General features: G+C 37.0%; 1 protein-coding gene across 34 annotated transcripts in view; it reads left to right on the top strand.

Moving 5' to 3' along the window:
• Positions 1–19,731, top strand: part of EFCAB3 (EF-hand calcium binding domain 3) — a 649,184-nt gene that overhangs the window by 242,210 nt on the left and 387,243 nt on the right. For all 34 annotated transcript variants that reach the window (XR_011383437.1, XM_070060541.1, XM_070060535.1 and 31 more), the window contains 5 exons: positions 495–548; positions 1,279–1,383; positions 4,989–5,042; positions 5,606–5,710; positions 7,034–7,087. Coding sequence is in view for 33 of the 34 variants with exons in the window: in XM_070060541.1 (XP_069916642.1) it covers positions 495–548; positions 1,279–1,383; positions 4,989–5,042; positions 5,606–5,710; positions 7,034–7,087 (372 nt within the window). In the remaining variant the exon portion in view is untranslated. The remainder of the gene's footprint in view (positions 1–494; positions 549–1,278; positions 1,384–4,988; positions 5,043–5,605; positions 5,711–7,033; positions 7,088–19,731) is intronic.

Below are 19,731 nucleotides of genomic sequence, written 5' to 3'. Positions count from 1 at the left end.
TACATTTTTGTCACCAAGACAGTTTTGTGGGTTTTTTTGTTTTTTAGAATTTATTTGAAATGCAGAGGAGGCGGGGGGGGGATGTCTTCCATCTGCTGGTTCACTCCCCAGCTGGGCCAATCCAAAGCTAGGAATAGGGGCTTCCTCCAGGTCTCCCATGCAGGTGCAGGGGCTCAAGGACTTGGGCTGCCCTCTACTGCTTTCCCAGGCCATAGTGGACAGCCAGATAAGTGGAGCAGCCAGGGCTCAAACCGGTACCCACATGGGATGCCAGCACTGCAGGCAGAGGCTTTACCCGCTATGCCATACTGCCAGCCCTGACAGTTTTTCTTCAAAAAATGATTTTTATTTAATGAGCATTAGGCCAAATTTTCCAGAAAAGGCATTTTAAAAACTTTGTTACTAGAGTTACCCAGGTGCCTCATAGCTATGTGACCATTCACATTCTTCTTTTTTTTTTTTTTTTCTGATTTAAATTGTGCCTTTTCTTACAGCTGCTGGAAAGGTGTATCAGAAGAGATTGGTGGATGATGTAAAGTCTATGAAAGGTATATAACGTGTGATAAGCAGACAAAAATTCTCTGCTTATTTCTCCTTTCAGTCCTTAGAATAAGAGAAAACAGGATATTAAGAAGGGAAAAATAAGGCCAACCAGTGTTGCTGCTTAATATGTGATGACAGAATACTCAGAGGTGGCATATGACCTCCTTCTATTTTAGGGTTTTAAAAAAATGACAGCAGCATTCCCTGCAAAGTTTTGTGATGAATGTGTTGTCTATGATGTTCTTCACTTTTTGAAGAATTTGCTATAATCCTTTATCCATTGATTGTCTGAAGCTTGAATTATCACACTCAAATGTTGCCTTAACTTTGTTTTGAGGAAAGACCTGCGCAGTATCCTCCCTTATGCTTTATGGGGCTACACTGTCTATTTATTCCACACTTTTAACCCCTTGTTTTGAGAGATGATTGTTGCTTAATATTTAGATAATAACTTAAACCACACAATCACAGTCCCCCAAGTAATGCTTAAGGCTTAAGCTCCAGAACACTTTTATCTAAGTTGTTCTGAATATGATTGTAGAAGACTTGCTGAGCTAACCATGTATACCAATCCACTGATATGTGAGCGTGTGTGTGTGTGAATGTATGTATGTTACTGATATATGTTTGTATTTTTATTGGACTAAAGTGCATGTGAGATTAAAATTTAGACCTGAATATATGAATATTTGTAAATCTTTTTTTTTCATGATTCTCTCCTGTTTCTTTCCCAAGGAGGGATGGTTGAAGTCAGTAACCTAGGCACAGTTCTGGAGAACCTGGGTATTGAACTTACAGAAAAAGAACATGAAGGTCTGACAGAAAATCTACCACTTAATGGTGAGCATTATATAGATAACAATGAATCTTAGCAAGAAATTTTTATTTGTGGACATGTTTAAGGGAATTCAAATTAACTAGTGATATTTAGTATAAAAATATAATTTCAAAATATGATGGGAGATATACATTCTAATTTAAGAACAGAGCTTTGGGCAGGCATTGTGGTATGTTAACAGCTTAACCACTATATGAGTGAAGTCCCATATGGAGCCATACTGGAGTCCTAGCTTTTCTTCTTATCGAGCTTCCTGTTCATGCATACCCAAGAGGCAGTGAACGATGGCTCAGGTGCTTAGGTTCCTGCCACCCATGTTGGAGACTCAGATGGAGTTCTGGTTTCTGACTTTGGCATGGCCTGCCTCAACAGTTGCTGGTATTCGGGGAGTGAACTAATGGATGGACAATATCTCTCCTTTCTCTCTCTCTCTCTCTCTCTCTCTCTCTCTCTCTCTCTCTCTTTCTCTCTCACTAGCTCTTGCTCTCATTCTCACTCTGCCTTTCAAATAAACAAAACTTAAAAAAAGAATAGGAATTGCATTATTTAAGTGCAGCTAAGCATAAACATAACAAAATAAGTTATAAAATATATCATGTAAGATTATGCAACAGAAGTTTAATTTTCTTTCTCGTAAAGTCCAAAGTGAAAGAGTATTTTTAGTTGATGGGTATATTCAGTAATTAAATATTTAGTTTCCTTCTGTCTTAGTACTCTTGCTAGGTCCTTTTCACTGCTTGTATCTAACAGGGAAGACAACATGAAAGAGAAAGCTGTGACACATGGTTAATTTCCACAACCATTCCTTTGTTTATTGAGAGTAGTTACATGGCTACATCTAAAGGCAAGGGGGTGGAAGGAATAGAAATGTAATATCTGGCTGGGCCTCCTCCATATACAGTTCTGTATTGTGGGAGGAAATAGTAGTGATAAAAAGCTAGCTGTGTGTGTTTGCTTGTTTATGGGGTTTGAGGTTTGTTGGTTTGTTTTGCTGTCAAACTTAAACCTGAATTTTTTAAAAACAGTAGTTTAGTTGTAAGAATAGGACATGTCTTTTGGTTTGTAAATCCATAGTCATACAACTCCTTCCCCTCTGTGGATTGAAATTATGTTTTTGCAACAATTAAAAAAAGGAAGGAGGGGGGAATGGGGGGGAATAATGATTATCTTCTTAGAATTGTACCTATGAAATACGTGAAATCTGTTACCTTTATATAAATAAAAATTTTAAAAAGAAAGTAGCCAAAACTACTCTCAACATAGAAATTGGACAGAGAAGTTTTGGGAATTGGAGTAAATTTGGGGATTGGAGAAAATAAGTAAAGGAAACTCCAGGTTGCCAAAATCCTCACAAGCAGTTATTTCAAGTCCTAAATATCCATTACTTTCTTTTACTCCACGTCTCATGTTGCTCTGCAGCCACACTGAAATGCCTGAATCCTCATGTTAGGTCTGTACACAATCACTGGAATGCCATGGAACTTTCTGAGTGAATATTTCTCCCTCTATTTCTTTGATAACAGATGTTTGTTCTCTGTCAGCCCATGAAAGACTGAGCTACTCAATGTGGAGTATATTGTTTTTATCATCCATTGTATTCATTTTCAATGTCAAGTATAGTGCCTGATATTTAGCACAGTCTTGATAGAAGTTTCTTCTATACAAAAAATTGTTGCCTAGAGCTTATGCCATATCATTCAATCTTCCATTTAACTTCATGCCTTTCCATGTATTCACAAATATGTAACTTGAAAATTTAACTCTTCTGAAAAGAATTATCCTCAACTCAAGAGTTAGCTTTCTCCAGACAACTAACTGAGCACCAAAGGGGAAACCTGTTAAAGTGAAATGGACACTATGAGAAACAGTGACTTGATCAGCTCTTGTCCTGACTGTTGATATACAATGTAATACTTTATCTATTTTAGTATTTTCTCTTTGTTTTGTTCTAGTACTATTGGTTGAACTCTGTGATTAACACTCAATTATTCTTAGGTGTTTAAATTTTAACTGAAAAGTGATACCTGTTAAATATAAGAGTGGGAATAAGAGAGGGAGGAGATGTATAATTTGGGACATGTTCAATCGGACTTGCCCCAAATGGTGGTTTTAGAATCATGCCAGGGGATCCCAATACAATCCCATCAAGGTGGCATGTACCAATGCCATCTCACTAGTCCAAATGATCAATTTCAGTTCACAATTGATCACACTGATAGGTCTAAGAGTCAAAGGGATCACACAAACAAGACTAGTGTCTGCTAATACTAGCTGATAGAATCAAAAAGGGAGAGAACGATCCATCATGGGAAGCAGGATACACAGCAGACTCATAGAATGGCAGATGTCCTAAATAGCACTCTGGCCTTAGAATCAGCCCTTAAGGCATTCAGATCTGGCTGAAGAGCCCATGAGAGTATTTTAGGCATGGAAAGCCAAGACACCCTGGAAAAAAAAAAACTAAATGGAAGATCTCTGAGAGTGAGATCCCAGTGGAAAGAATGGGGCCATCAAAGAAGGAGGTACCTTTCTCTGAAGGGAGGAGAGAACTTCCACTTTGACTATGACCCTGGCGGAAGAAGATCGAAGTCAGTGAACTCAAAAGGCTTCCATAGACTTGGCAACTCATGACTAGAGCCTTGGGAGATTACTGATGCCATAAACAAGAGTGTCAAATTGTTACGTCAACAACAGGAGTCACTGTATATTTACTTCTCATGTGGGATCTGTCCTTAGTGTGTTGTCCAATGTGAAGTAATGCTATAACTAGTACTGAAACAGTATTTTACACTTTTGTGTTTCTGTGTGGGTGCAAACTGATGAAATCTTTATATATACTAAATTGATCTTCTGTATATAAAGAGAATTGAAAATGAATCTTGATGTGAATGGAATGGGAGAGGGAGCGGGAGATGGGAGGGGTGTGAATGGGAGGGAAATTATGGGGGGGGGGAAGCCATTGTAATCCATTAACTGTACTTTGGAAATTTATATTTACTAAGTAAAAAAATATGAAAGACAGAGTTACAGAGAGAGGTAGAGACAGAGAGGTCTTCCATCCGCTGGTTCGCTCACCAGATGGCCGCAACGGCTGGAGCTGCACTGATCTGAAGCCAGGAGCTAGGAGCTTTTTCTAGGTCTCCCACATGGGTGCGGGGCCCAAGGACTTGGGCCATCTTCTACTGCCTTTCCAGACCATAGCAGAGAGCTGGATGGGAAATGGAGCAGCCGGGATAGAACCAGCGCCCAAATGGGATACCGGCACTTCAGGCCAGGGCATTAACCCACTGCACCACAGCGCCCACCCCAAAAGAATCTCTTTTAACATAAATCCTGGAAAGAACTGTGTGTTTGCACCAGAAGATAGAATTTTCAGGACTGTTAGCCCATTCTGACATTCCAGCAAGCGTAAAATTTTTAAAAAGTTAGTTTTCTTGAGCCAACCTTCTAGCCACTACAGAATGATTTCTTGTCATACATTGCATATTAAAGCATATAAACTCTTGGTTGGTTAAGATAAATTTGTGGGTGGAATTTATTTTCTTGTTTTTAGTTTCTATGTATTTTTTATGTGCCCGTGTCCTGATAATGATATGTTTTTTTACAGAAAATGGGAAGGTTGATTTCAAAAAGTTGATGGAACAAGTGAATATTATTAAAGGTTAGTTAGAAGTTATTATGAATCTAATGCCTTAATATTTATGCTAAATATATTTTACATAGTCATCACTTCCTTGCATTGTTGATTCTGTACTTTTTTATTGATGAAATATTTGTATGTAACTGCCTGAAATTTAACTTAGGTTATTTATGCTTCATCACTGAAATTTCAGAGCAAACTTTTTATAGTCATAATTTGATTTCTGAGATGTTTTTCAATAATGGTTATTATTCCTAAATTTGAAAGCTAAAATTCAAATTAACACATTAAATAATATAACAAAAGTTTAATAAAGATTGTCATAATTTAGAAATTAATATTTAAATCATATATTTAGAATATCTAAGTTTGTATCATAAAAACTGAATCATTTTGCCTATTATTTTACTATGAGTTAAGAAGAAACTATTTCTGAAAAGGTTAAATAGTTCATAGGGTAGTTTTGTGCTCACATTGCTATGGTAGCTCAAAATGAGTAGGTATCAGTGATATTTTCTCATGTTTTTAAAGATATTAGACCTCTGTATATATACTAATTTGTCATCATTTCAATTGTGTTAAAGGAGGAGAAATCGATGTCTGTGACTTGAAAAATGTTCTCGGAAAAATGGGGATAACACTCACAAATAAGGAATTTCTGAATCTGGTACAAAATTTACCAATAGATGGTAAGAATCTAAAATATCGTTCTGGTCTTCTAAAAAATAGTAATTCTTATTTTGTTTGTGAGAAATTCTATAACATTCCATTTGATAGTAAAGAATACATATTTTCTGAATCATTTGGAATCAAATACCTCATGTCCATATAATCTCTCTCTCTTTTGCACACACAAACACACACACACACACGCTCATCTAATGTATGTAAAGATACATTGAAATTTGTTAACATGATTTACATGGGATGTTAAGGATTGTTATAGCAATGAAAAGAAGGGGGAGAAGTATTCAAATAATAATAATAACAAAAAGAAGAAAATATTAGAATTAAAAAGTACTCCCATGTATGATATTATCCTATGTATACATTGTACAAACTTATAAAAGTTTACAATCATAGACAATTTTTAAAAGTAAAGAAAGAATAATCTGATATCTTAAAAATTTTATAAGGGGTTGGTAGGGTGGCACAGCAGGTTAAGCTGCCACCTGCCATGCTGGCATCCCATACTGGTGCCAGTTCAACATCTGGCTGCTCCAGTTCTGATCCAGCTCCCTGCTAATGTTCCTGGGTAAACAGTGGAAGATGGCCCAAGTGCTTGGGCTCCTGAACCCACATGGGAGAACTGGATAAAGCTCCTGGTTCCTGGCTTTGGACTGCCCAGCTTTGGCCTTTGTAGCCATTTGAAGAGTGAACCGGCAGGTGGAAGATGTTTTTCTCTCTCTTTCTCTCTCTCTTTTCTCTCCTTCTCCCTCCCCCTTTCTCTCCCTCCCTCTTTCCCTCTCTCTACTTTTCAAATGAAAAAGGATTTTATGAAATATTTTATAATTTGGGAATCAAGAACTTTTTGTTCACAAATTCTTCCACTAAAATTGAGGTATAACTTTTATAAACTAAGAAAATTCTACTGGAAGAGGATTCTAAAGGAAAATGAATTAAATGAAAAAGGAACAAGAGCATTGTAAACTAATATAAAAATCAGTGCTTGTTACAGACTTTTCAGAAATACTAAATATATGAAGTTGTGGATACGTTAATTGGTCTGATCTAATCATCCACAATGTATGCATATATTATAACATCACAAGATATATAGTCTGTCTACAATAGAATTAGGTTAAAAGAAAAAGCATTTTAGATGGATAGCAATAATATTATAAGGTGCCAACACTGAAAAAAGGATATTGATTGATTATATCATTTCTTTAAAAAATTGAAAGTAAGTTGGAAATTTTCTGGGGAAAATTACATACCTACTCATTTTACCTTAAATTATGACTTTGCTGCATTTGTGAACTTCCATATAATTATTTATATGTTTTTTGTAGCTAATGAAAAAATCTGTAAGAATAGATTGCTGGATGGCTTGAAGTCTCTTAATGGTAAGTGAAAAACAATGAAAAACCAGTTGACTCTAAGAGATACATGTGCACTGTTTCCTAGATATTAAATTGTGACTCTTTTCACTTTACTTAAATATTGATGCTATTCCCATCTTCCTTTTTGATGTTTTTGTTAGCAAAGTATCTCCACATTAGATTTCTTTTTTAAAATTTTATTTAAAATATACAAAGTTCATGTATTTCCTATACACAGATTCAGGAACATAGTGATACTTCTCATCCTACTATTCTTCTCACCCATATTAACCATGCTTCTTCTTTCTCCCTCTGCTATTCCCATTCTAAATTTTTACAAAGACCCATTTTTAGTTTATTTTATGTTCATAAGATTAACCCTACACTAAGAGTTCAAAAAATAGCATGAAGGAAAAAAACACTGTTCCTCAACAGTCAAGCATCGCTTTCTGACCTTTTGGCTAAGATCAAGAGTAACAGTTAAGACAAGGACTTAACAATCATAGAGTCTTAAAATGTCAATTTCACCCCTATAAATCACCTTTTAGGTATTTTATTAGTTACCACAGATCAGGAAAAACAATTGATATTTGTGTTTTTGGAACTGGCTTATTTCACTAAGTGTAATGGTTTCCAGTTGTATCCATTTTGTTGCAAAAAAAGTTTCTTTTTTTACCACTGTGTAGTATTCCACAGTGTATATATACCATAATTTCTTTATCCAGTCTTCAGTAGATGGACATCTGGGTTGATCCATCTCTTAGCTATTATGAGTTGAGCTGCAATCAACATGGGAGTACAGATCACTTTTTTATATGCTGATTGCATTTCATTTGTGTAAATTTCCAGGAGCGTCATGGCTGGATAATATTTTAGGTCTATATTCAGATTTCTTAGGTGTTGCCATATTATCTTCCACAGTGGCTGCACCAGTTTGCATTCCCACTAACAGTGGATTAGAGCACCCTTTTTCTCACATCCACGCCAGCATTGTTTGTTGATTTCTGTATGATTTCTGTATCAGGGGTGAGGTGAAAGCTCATTGTAATTTTGATTTGTAGTTCCTTGATGGCTGGTGATCCTGAGCATTTTTTCATGTGTCTATTAGCCATTTGGATTTCCTTTTTGAAAAGTGCCTATTCAAGTCCTTTTCCCATTTCTTAACTGGATTATTTGTATTGTTGTTGAGTTCCTTGCACTCTTTATAGATTCTAAAATATTAATCCTTTATGAGTTTCATAGTTTGCAAATATTTTCTTCCATTCTGTTGGTTACCTCTTCACTTTGCTGTGTGTTTCTTTTGCAGTGCAGAAGCTTCTCAGCTTGATGTAATCTCATTTGTCAATTTTGGCTTTGATTGCCTGTGCTTCTGGGGTCTTTTCCAAGAAGTTTTTGCCTATGTCAGTGTCTTTCAGAGTTTTCCCAATGTTCTCTAGTGATTTGATGGTATTATGCCATATTTAGGTTCTTGATTTTTTTTTTGACTGGAATTTTGTGTAAGGTGAAAGGTAGGGGTCTTATTTCATCCTTATACATGAGGAAATCCAGTTTTCCAAGCATTACTTGTTGAATAAACTGATCCTTGCTCTACAGATTGATTTTAGCTGCTTTGTCAAAGATCAGTTTGTTATAAACGCACGTATTGATTTCTGGAGTTTCAATTTTGTTCCATTTGTCTATTTTTGTGTTGGTACCAGGCTGTTTTTATGATAACTGCCCTGTAGTATGTCTTGAAATCTGATACTGTGATGCATTTGGCTTCATTTCTGTTAAGATTGCTTTAGCTATTCATGTTTTTTTGTGTTTCCATTTGAAATTTTTTTTATTTGACAGGTAGAGCTGTAGACAGTGAGAGAGAGAGAGACAGAGATAAAGATCTTCCTTCCATTGGTTCACTCCCCAAATGGCTGCTACAGCTGGTGCTGCGCCGATCCGAAGCCAGGAACCAGGTCCTTCTTCCTGGTCTCATGCGGGTGCAGGGGCCCAAGACTTGGGCCATCCTCCACTGCCCTCCCAGGCCACAGCAGAGAGCTGGACTGGAAGAGGAGCAACTGGGACTAGAACTGGCACCCATATGGGATGCTGGTGCCACAGGTGCAGGATTAACCAAGTGAGCTGCAGCGTTGGTCCCCCATTTGAATTTTAGCATCATTTTTTCCAGAACAGAGAATAATGTCATTGGTATTTTGATTGGAATCACATTTAATCTGTAAAGTGCTTTTGATAGTGAAGATGGCGGAATATTGAGGGTGCGCACCGATAGTCCGGGAAAATTTAGTTTAATAAAAGTGGAGTTACGGTAGCCTCAGAAAAAGGATCAGGAAAAAATTGCAGAGGAAACTCTTCCGGATCTAGTGGCTGTGACTCGGAGGACCTACTGGGAGAACAAGGTCGCCCACCATGCGGAAGCCAAGCCACGGGAGCCGCAGGGTCTGCATGCCAGTGCAGGAAGGGGAGTGGATGTCACACAGACACCAGCGGGGTTGCAAGGTTGCAAGGTTTGCAAGAGTTTGCAAGGTTTGCAAGAGACAAAGAGCAGGCCCCCACTCTGGATTTACGTAACAACAGGAGAGAGGTAAGGAACTGAGTCACTACGATTCAGTAGCCCAGGCAACCCAGTGGGAGTCCAGAGGAGAAACAGAGCCTGCACAGACTCTTTGGGTAGAAGCCAGAGATCGGCAGCTAAATACCATCAATTCTGCACAGCCAAGTGGTGCGGTATTACTTACCTCCTGAATGAATGAATAAATAAATAAATAAATAAATAAAAGAGAGAGATTTACCACGCATAACCTGAGGATGTCACCTTTGCACACCCGTACCCGGAAGAGCTCTCAGGCCACACCCATCTAAAGCCTCCAAGGCTCCTCCAACAGCAGGCAGTCCACTTAACACAGACATAGTATAAAATAAAAAAAAAAGCACAGTGACGAAAGAAGAATTAACTATGCCAAGCAACAAACACAGAAATCGAGGGACAAGATCAATGATGACACTATGATGCCTCCAAATAAACAAAACACCCCAAACCAAGATTATGAAGATGATGAGATAGAAGAAATGCAAGATACGGATTTCAAAAAATTTATGATAAGAACATTTAGAAGTTTTCAAAAGCAAATCCTTGAACTACAGAAATTCTTATTGGATAGGATTGAAAATCTCTCTCGTGAAAATGAAATTTTAAGGAAGAATCAAAATGAAATGCAGAAACTAGTAGAACAGGAAAGTGTGATAGTGAAGAGAAATCAAAATGAAATGAAGAGCTCAATAGATCAAATGACAAACACATTAGAGAGCCTTAAAAACAGAATGGGTGAAGCAGAAGAGAGAATATTGGACTTAGAAGATAGAGCACAGGAAAACATACAGTCAAACCAAAGAAAAGAAGAGGAAATTAGAAATCTAAAAAATATTATTGGGAATCTACAGGATACTATTAAAAAAACCAGCATTCGGGTTCTAGGAGTTCCTGAAGGCATGGAGAGAGAGAAAGGATTAGAAGGCCTTTTTAGTGAGATACTAGCAGAGAACTTTCCGGGTCTGGAGAAGGACAGAGACATCCTAGTACAGGAAGCTCATAGAACCCCCAATAAACATGACCAAAAGAGATCCTCACCACGACACGTGGTAATTAAACTTACCACAGTGAAAGAAAAAGAAAAGATTCTAAAATGTGCAAGAGAGAAATGTCAGATTACTCTCAGAGGATCTCCAATCAGACTCACAGCAGACTTCTCATCAGAAACACTACAGGCTAGGAGGGAATGGCGAGACATAGCACAGGTGCTAAGAGAGAAAAATTGCCAACCCAGAATATTATATCCTGCTAAGCTCTCATTTGTGAATGAAGGTGAAATAAAGACCTTTCATAGCAAACAGAAATTGAAAGACTTTGTGGCCACTCGTCCGGCCCTGCAAAAGATACTTAAAGATGTGCTACACTCAGAAACACAGAAACACGGCCATCAATATGAAAGAAGGGAAAGGAAGAACACCTACCAGTAAAAGAGCATGGGAAGCTCAAAGCATATACTAGAAAATATCTCCGGGAAAATGGCAGGGCAAAGTCACTACGTATCAATAGTCACATTAAACATTAATGGTCTTAACTCTTCAGTTAAAAGACACCGATTGGCTGATTGGCTCAAGGAACACAACCCAACTATTTGTTGCCTACAAGAAACAAATCTCTCTAACAAAGATGCATGCAGACTGAAAGTGAAAGGTTGGAAAAAGATATTCCATGCCAACAGAAACAAAAAAAGCAGGTGTAGTCGCATTAATATTAGACAAAAAACTTTAATACAAAAACTGTTAAGAGAGACAAAGAGGGACACTATAATGATTAAGGGTTCAATTCAACAGGAAGATGTAACTATTATAAATGTATATGCACCTAATTAGAGGGCACCGGTGTATTTAAAAGATATGTTAAGGGACTTAAAGGGAGATTTAGATTCCAATACAATAGTACTGGGGGACTTCAATACTCCACTCTCAGAAATAGACAGATCAATAGGACAGAAGATCAACAAGGAAACAGCAGATTTAATCGACACTATTGCCCAAATGGATCTAACAGATATCTACAGAACTTTTCATCCTACACATAAAGCATTCACATTCTTCTCAGCAGTGCATGGAACCTTCTTTAGGATTTACCACATACTAGGCCATAAAGCAAGTCTCAGCAAATTCAAAAGAATTAGAATCATACCATGCAGCTTCTCAGACCACAGCGGAATGAAGCTGGAAATTAGCAACTCAGGAAACCCTAGAAAGTACGCAAACACATGGAGACTGAACAACATGCTCATGAATGAACACTGGGTCATTCAAGAAATCAAAAGAGAAATCAGAAACTTTCTGGAAGTAAATGAGGATAACAGCACAACATATCAAAACTTATGAGATACAGCAAAAGCAGTATTTAGAGGCAAATTTATAGCAATAGGTGCCTATATCAAGAAATTGGAAAGGTACCAAATAAATCAGCTTTCAGCGCAACTCAAGGACCTAGAAAAACTGCAGCAAAACAGACCCAAATCTAGTAGGAGAAGAGAAATAATTAAAATCAGAGAAGAAATTAACAGGATTGAATCCAAAAAAAATCAGCCAAGCGAAGAGCTGGTTTTTTGAAAAAATAAACAAAATTGACACCCCATTGGCCCAACTAAAAGAAGAGAAAAGACTCAAATCAATAAAATCAGAGATGAAAAAGGAAAGGTAACAACAGACACCACAGAAATAAAAAGAATCATCAGAAATTACTACAAGGACTTGTATGCCAGCAAACAGGGAAACCTATCAGAAATGGATAGATTCCTGGACACATGCAACCTACCTAAATTGAACCAGGAAGACATCAAAAACCTAAACAGACCCATAACTGAGACAGAAATTGAAACAGTAATAAAGGCCCTCACAACAAAGAAAAGCCCAGGACCAGGTGGATTTACTGCTGAATTCTACCAGACATTTAAAGAAGAACTAATCCCATTTCTTCTCAAACTATTCAGAACAATCGAAGAAGAGGGAATCCTCCCAAATTCTTTCTATGAAGCCAGCATCACCTTAATCCCTAAGCCAGAGAAAGATGCAGCACTGGCTGAAAATTATAGACCAATATCCCTGATGAACATAGATGCAAAAATCCTCAATAACATTCTCGCCAATAGAATACAACAACACATCAGAAAAATCATCCACCCAGACCAAGTGGGATTTAGCCCTGGTATGCAGGGATGGTTCAACATTCGCAAATAAATCAATGTGATTCACCACATTAACAGAATGCAGAAGAAAAACCATATGATTATCTCAATTGATGCAGAGAAAGCATTCGATAAGATTCAACACCCTTTCATGATGAAAACTCTAAGCAAATTGGGTATAGAAGGAACATTCCTCAATACAATCAAAGCAATCTATGAAAAATCCACAGCCAGCATCCTATTGAATGGGGAAAAGTTGGAAGCATTTCCACTGAGATCTGGCATCAGACAGGGATGCCCACTCTCACCACTAATATTTAACATAGTTCTGGAAGTTTTAGCCAGAGCCATCAGACAAGAAAAAGAAATTAAAGGAATACAAATTGAGAAGGAAGAAGTCAAACTATCCCTCTTTGCAAATGATATGATTCTTTACTTAGAGGATCCAAAGAACTCTACTAAGAGACTATTGGAACTCATAGAGGAGTTTCGCAAAGTGGCAGGATATAAAATCAATGCACAAAATCAACAGCCTTTGTATACACAAGCAATGCCACGGCTGAGAAAGAACTGCTAAGATCTATCCCATTCACAATAGCTACAAAAACAATCAAATACCTTGGAATAAACTTAACCAAGAATGTTAAAGATATCTACGATGAGAATTACAAAATCTTAAAGAAAGAAGAGGATACCAAAAAATGGAAAAATCTTCCATGCTCATGGATTGGAAGAATCAATATCATCAAAATGCCCATTCTCCCAAAAGCAATTTATAGATTCAATGCAATACCAATCAAGATACCAAAGACATTCTTCTCAGATCTAGAAAAAATGATGCTGAAATTCATATGGAGGCACAAGAGACCTCGAATAGCTAAAGCAATCTTGTACAACAAAAACGAAGCCGGAATCATCACAATACCAGATTTCAGGACATACTACAGGGCAGTTGTAATCAAAACAGCATGGTACTGGTACAGAAACAAATGGATAGACCAATGGAACAGAACTGAAACACCAGAAATCAACCCAAACATCTACAGCCAACTTATATTTGATCAAGGATCTAAAACCAATTCATGGAGAAGGACAGTCTATTCAATAAATGGTGCTGGGAAAACTGGATTTTCACGTGCAGAAGCATGAAGCAAGACCCCTACCTTACACCTTACACAAAAATCCACTCAACATGGATTAAAGACCTAAATCTATGACCTGACACCATCAAGTTATTAGAGAACATTGGAGAAACCCTTCAAGATATTGGCACAGGCAAAGAGTTTCTGGAAAAGACCCGGGAGGCACAGGCAGTCAAAGCCAAAATCAACTATTGGGATTGCATCAAATTGAGAAGTTTCTGTACTGCAAAAGAAACAGTCAGGAGAGTGAAGAGACAACCGACAGAATGGGAAAAAATATTTGCAAACTATGCAACAGATAAAGGGTTAATAACCAGAATCTACAAAGAGATCAAGACACTCCACAAACACAAAACCAACAACCCACTTAAGAGATGGGCCAAGGACCTCTATAGACATTTTTCAAAAGAGGAAATCCAAATGGCCAACAGGCACATGAAAAAATGTTCAAGATCACTAGCAATCAGGGAAATGCAAATCAAAACCACAATGAGGTTTCACCTCACCCCAGTTAGAATGGCTCACATACAGAAATCTACCAACAACAGATGCTGGCGAGGATGTGGGGAAAAAGGGACACTAACCCACTGTTGGTGGGAATGCAAATTGGTCAAGCCACTGTGGAAGTCAGTCTGGAGATTCCTCAGAAACCTGAAGATAACCCTACCGTTCGACCTAGCCATCCCACTCCTTTGATTTACCCAAAGGAATTTAAATTGGCAAACAAAAAAGTGGCCTGCACCCTAATGTTTATTGCAGCACAATTCACAATAGCCAAGACCTGGAACCAACCTAAATGCCCATCAACGGTAGACTGGATAAAGAAATTATGGGATATGTACTCTTTAGAATACTATACCGCAGTAAGAAACAACAAAATCCAGTCATTTGCAACAAAATGGAGGAATCTGGAACACATCATGCTGAGTGAAATAAGCCAGTCCCAGAGGGACAAATATCATATATTCTCCCTGATCGGTGACAACTGACTGAACACCAAAAAGGAAACCTGTTGAAGTGAAATGACACTATGAGAAACGGTGACTTGATCAGCGTAGCCCTGACTGTTAATGAACAACTTAATACATTATCCCTCTTAGTAGTTTTTTTGTCTGTTCTACTTAATATGACTGGTTTAATTCTGTAATTAATACACAGTTATTCTCAAGTGTTGAAACTTAACTAAAAAGTGATCGCTGTTAAATATAAGAGTGGGAGTAAGAGAGGGAAGAGAGGTATGATTTGGGACATGCTCAAGCTGACTTTCCCCAAATGGTAGAGTTAGAAACATACCAGGGGATTCCAATTCAATCCCATCAAGGTGGCATGTACCAATGCCATCTCACTAGTCCAAGTGATCAATTTCAGTTCACAATTGATCATAATGAAAGGACTAAGAATCAAAGGGATCACACAAACAAGTCTAGTACCTGCTAATACTAACCGATAGAATAAATAAAGGGGAGAGTGATCCAACATGGGAAGCGAGATACACAGCAGACTCATAGAATGGCAGATGTCCTAAACAGCACTCTGGCCTCAGAATCATCCCTAAAGGCATTCTGATCTGGCTGAAAAGCCCATGAGAGTATTTCAGGCATGGAAAGCCAAGACACTCTGGCAAAAAAAAAAAAAAAAAAAAAAAAAAAAACCTAAATGAAAGATCTCTGTGAGTGAGATACAGTGGAAAGTACCCGTCTTCAAAGAAGGAGGTACCTTTCTCTGAAAGGAGAAGAGAACCTCCACTTTGATTGACCTTGTCTAAACAAGATAAGAGTCGGAGAACTCAGAAGGCTTCCATAGCCTTGGAAACTCATGACTGGAGCATAGGGAGATTACTGATGCCATAAACAGGAGTGTCAATTTGTAAAACAACAGGAGTCACTGTGCACTTACTCCTCATGTAGGATCTCTGTCATTAATGTGCTGTACATTGAGATTTAATGCTATAACGGGTACTCAAACAGTATATTTCACTTTGTGTTTCTACGTGGGTGCAAACTGTTGAAATCTTTACTTAATGTATACTAAACTGATCCTCTGTAAAAAAAAAAAAAAAAAAAGAAAAAAAAAAGAAATTATCAACTCCCAACTTGACTCTCACTGGGATTAAACATGACAATAGGTCTGATCTGATTTCATCATCATTTAAAAAATCATCTATTATTTTTCACTTTATGTTTCTGTGTGGGAGCAAACTGTTGAAATCTTTACTTAATGTATGCTAAACTGATCTTCTGTATATAAAGAGAATTGAAAATGAATCTTGATGTGAATGGAAGGGGAGAGGGAGTGGGAAAGGGGAGGGTTGCGGGTGGGAGGGACGTTATGGGGGGGAAGCCATTGTAATCCATAAGCTGTACTTTGGAAATTTATGTTCATTAAATAAAAGTTAAAAAAGTGCTTTTGATAGTGTAGACATTTTGATTAAATTGATTCTTCCAATCCACAAATATGGTAGATCTTTCCTTTTTTTGTGTGTGTGCCTTCTTCTATTTCTTTCTTTAATGTTTTGTAATTTTCATTGTAGAGATTCTTGACTTCCTTGGTTAAATTTTTTCCAAAGTATTTAATTTTTTGTATCTATTGTGATGATATTGATCTTAGAAATTCTTTCTCAGCCATGGCATTGCCTGTGTATACAAAGGCTATTGATTTTTGTGTAAGTTTTATATCCTTCCACTTTATCCAACTCTTTTATGAGTTCTAAATGTCTCTTAGTGGAGCCTTTTGGTCCCCTATATATAAATCACGTCATCTGCAAATAGGGGTAGTTTGACTCTTTCCTTTCCAATTGTTTATCCCTTTGATTTCTTTTTCTTGCCTAATGCTTCTGGCTAATACTTCCAGGAATAAATTGAATTTCAATGGTGAGAGAGCATCCTTTTCTGGTTCTGAATCTTAGTGGGAATGCTTCTAGCTTTTTCTCATTCAATAAATTGCTAGGTGTGGGTTTGTTTTTAAAATGCCTTGATTGTCTTCAGCCATGTTCCTTCTAAACCCATTTAGCTTAAGGTTTTCATTATGACAAGAAGTTGTATTTTATCAAATTCTTGCTCTACATCTATTGAAATAATTGTGGTTTTTATTCTTCAGTTTGTTAATGTGCTATATACCACATTTGTTTTGATTTGAGAATGTTGAACCATCCCTGCATACCAGGGATAAAACCCATTTGGTCCAGGTGAATGATCTTTCTGAAGTGTTGTTGGATTTGATTGGCTAGAATTTTGTTGAGGACTTTTGCATCTATGTTCATCAGGGATATTGGTCTATAGTTCTCCAACTCTGTTACATCTTTTTTTTTTTTTTTTTTTTTTTTGGTTTAGGAATTAAGATGATGTTGGCTTCATAGAAGGAGTTTGCAAGGACTCTCTCCCTTTCAATTGTTTTGAATAGCTTGAGAATAGGAATTAGTTCTTAAATATCTGGTAGAATTCAGCCATGAAGCCATCTGGTCCTGGTATTTCTTTGTTGTGAGGGTCTTTATTACTGATTCAAATTCTGTCTTGCTTATTGGTTTGTTTAGGTTTTCTTTGTCTTCATTACTCAATTTTGGTAGATTTTTTGTGTTCAGAAATCTATCCATTTCTTGTAGGTTTTCCAAGTTGTTGGCATACCATTCTTTGTAGAATTTCCTAATGATTTTTTAAAAATTTCCATGGTATCTGTTGTTAAATTTGGATTTTTCATCTCTGAGTTTATTGATTTGGGTCTTCTGCCTCTTCTTTTGTTAGTTGGGCCAATAGTATATCAATTTTATTTTTTGCAAAGAACCAGCTCTTTATTTCACTGAACTTTTGTATTGTTTTTTTGGTTTCAATTTTGTTTATTTCTTTATATTCTTGCTTTCTGGCCTAGCATATGGTCTATTTTAGAGAACATTCCACTCATTGATAGAAGAATGTGTATGCTGCAACTGTGGGATGAAAAATTCTGTAGATATCAGTTAGGTCTTTTTGGTCCATAGTGTCTATTTGCTCTGTTGTTTCTGCATTGCTTTTCTACCTAGTTGATCTGTCCCTTGCTGAAAGTGGGGTGTTGAAGTCTCCCATTACTATTGTATTGGAATCTATGTCTCTCTTATGTCCATTAGCATTTGTTTTAAATAACCAGGTGCCCTGGCATTGGGTGCATATACCTTTATTATAGTCACATCTTCCTGTTGAATTGATCCCTTAATCTTTACATAATGCCATTCTTTGTCTCTTTAAAGAGTTTTTGTGTTAAAGTCTACTTTATCTGTATTAGGATGGGTACATATGCTTGTTTCTGCTTTCTGTTAGTATGGAATATCTTTTTCTATCCTTTCACTTTCAGTCTGCATCTATCTTTGTTTTTGAGTTGTGTTTCTAGGAAGCAGTAAATAGATGGGTCTTGTTTTTTAATCTATCCAGCCCACAGGTATCTTTTATTCGGATAATTTGGGCCATTTACATTAAGGTTACTGTTGATAAGTAATGACTTGGCCCTGCTATTTTCCCATAAATATTTCTATTGTTTACTTTGGATTGCCTTTGTACTTTTAGTGAGAGATTTTCTGCCTTGTCATTCTTTCATAATGATGACTATCTTTCTGTGTTTCTGTGTACAGCAGGTCCTTAAGCATCTTTTTTAAGGCTGGACAAGTATAAATTCTTTCAATTTCTGATTGTTATGGAAAGACTTTATTTCACCTTCATTCATAGATGAGAGCTTTGAAGGGTACTGTATTCTGGGTTGACAGTTTTTTCTCTTAAGACTTAGACTATGTTCAATATCTGTTAACCTGTGGGGGTTTCTGATAAATCAGCTGTGAATCTATCTGGAGATCCTCTGAAAGTAATCTGGCATTTCTCTCATGTATATTTTAGAATCTTTTCTTCTTGTTTTACTATTGAAAGTTTGACTCCAATGTGTTGTGGTGAAGATCTTTTCTGGTCATGTACATTAGGAGTTCTGTGTACCGCATGTAATTAGATTTCCCTTTTTCCAAATCGGGGAAATTTTCTGTGATTATTTCACTAAACAGGGTTTCTAATCCAATCTCTTTCCATACCTCCAGGAACTCCTAAGCCATGTATGTTGGGTAATTTGATAGTATCCCATAAATCTCCAACACTGTTTTTAATTTTTGCAATTTTTTTAATCTGACTGAAAAATTTCCAAAGGCTTGTCTTCTAGTTCTGATATTCTTTCTTTTATCTCACCAAAATCTGTTTTTAAGGCTTTCCACTGTATTTTTATTTGACATATTGAATTATCATTTCTAATATTTCATTTTTATTTCTCTTCAAAATATCAATTTAATGGGAGAATTTTTTTATTCATGTCATGTCAGGCATTTTATCAATTTCTTCATCTTCACATTCTAATAGGGAAGTGTTGTGATCTTTGGTGGGAGGGTCATGTGTCTTTCTTATTCTTGTTTGTTGAATTTCTGCATTTACTTTTAGACATTTGTAGAGATAGGTGTTGATTTTTCCTCCTGATGGATTTTTCCTTTGAACTATGCTTCTGTGGTTTAGTGGAGTGTCTTCTCTCTCACTGAATATCCAGATATGTTCACTGGGTGTGGCCAAGGAGCTCTGGTCACTACTCCATGGTGTGCCAAGTACCCAGGATGACACCCAAGTTGGGTGTGGTAGATCTTGTCTTAACAGAAATGAGGGTATGGTCACCTCTGTTGATGTAATCATACCCTCACCTTCCCTCTTCCAAGGTGATTGATTCCCAGGTGTTAGCCTTCAGTGAGGCAATACTCATTTGCAATTCCACATGAACTCTACAAAGATCTGGGAGTCCTCAGTGTGAGCGTGGATCCTGCTGC

This window comes from Oryctolagus cuniculus, chromosome 17 (genome assembly GCF_964237555.1).
Source record: "Oryctolagus cuniculus chromosome 17, mOryCun1.1, whole genome shotgun sequence".
Classification (NCBI taxonomy): Eukaryota; Metazoa; Chordata; class Mammalia; order Lagomorpha; family Leporidae; genus Oryctolagus; species Oryctolagus cuniculus.
This window is presented reverse-complemented; position numbering and strand designations above follow the sequence as displayed.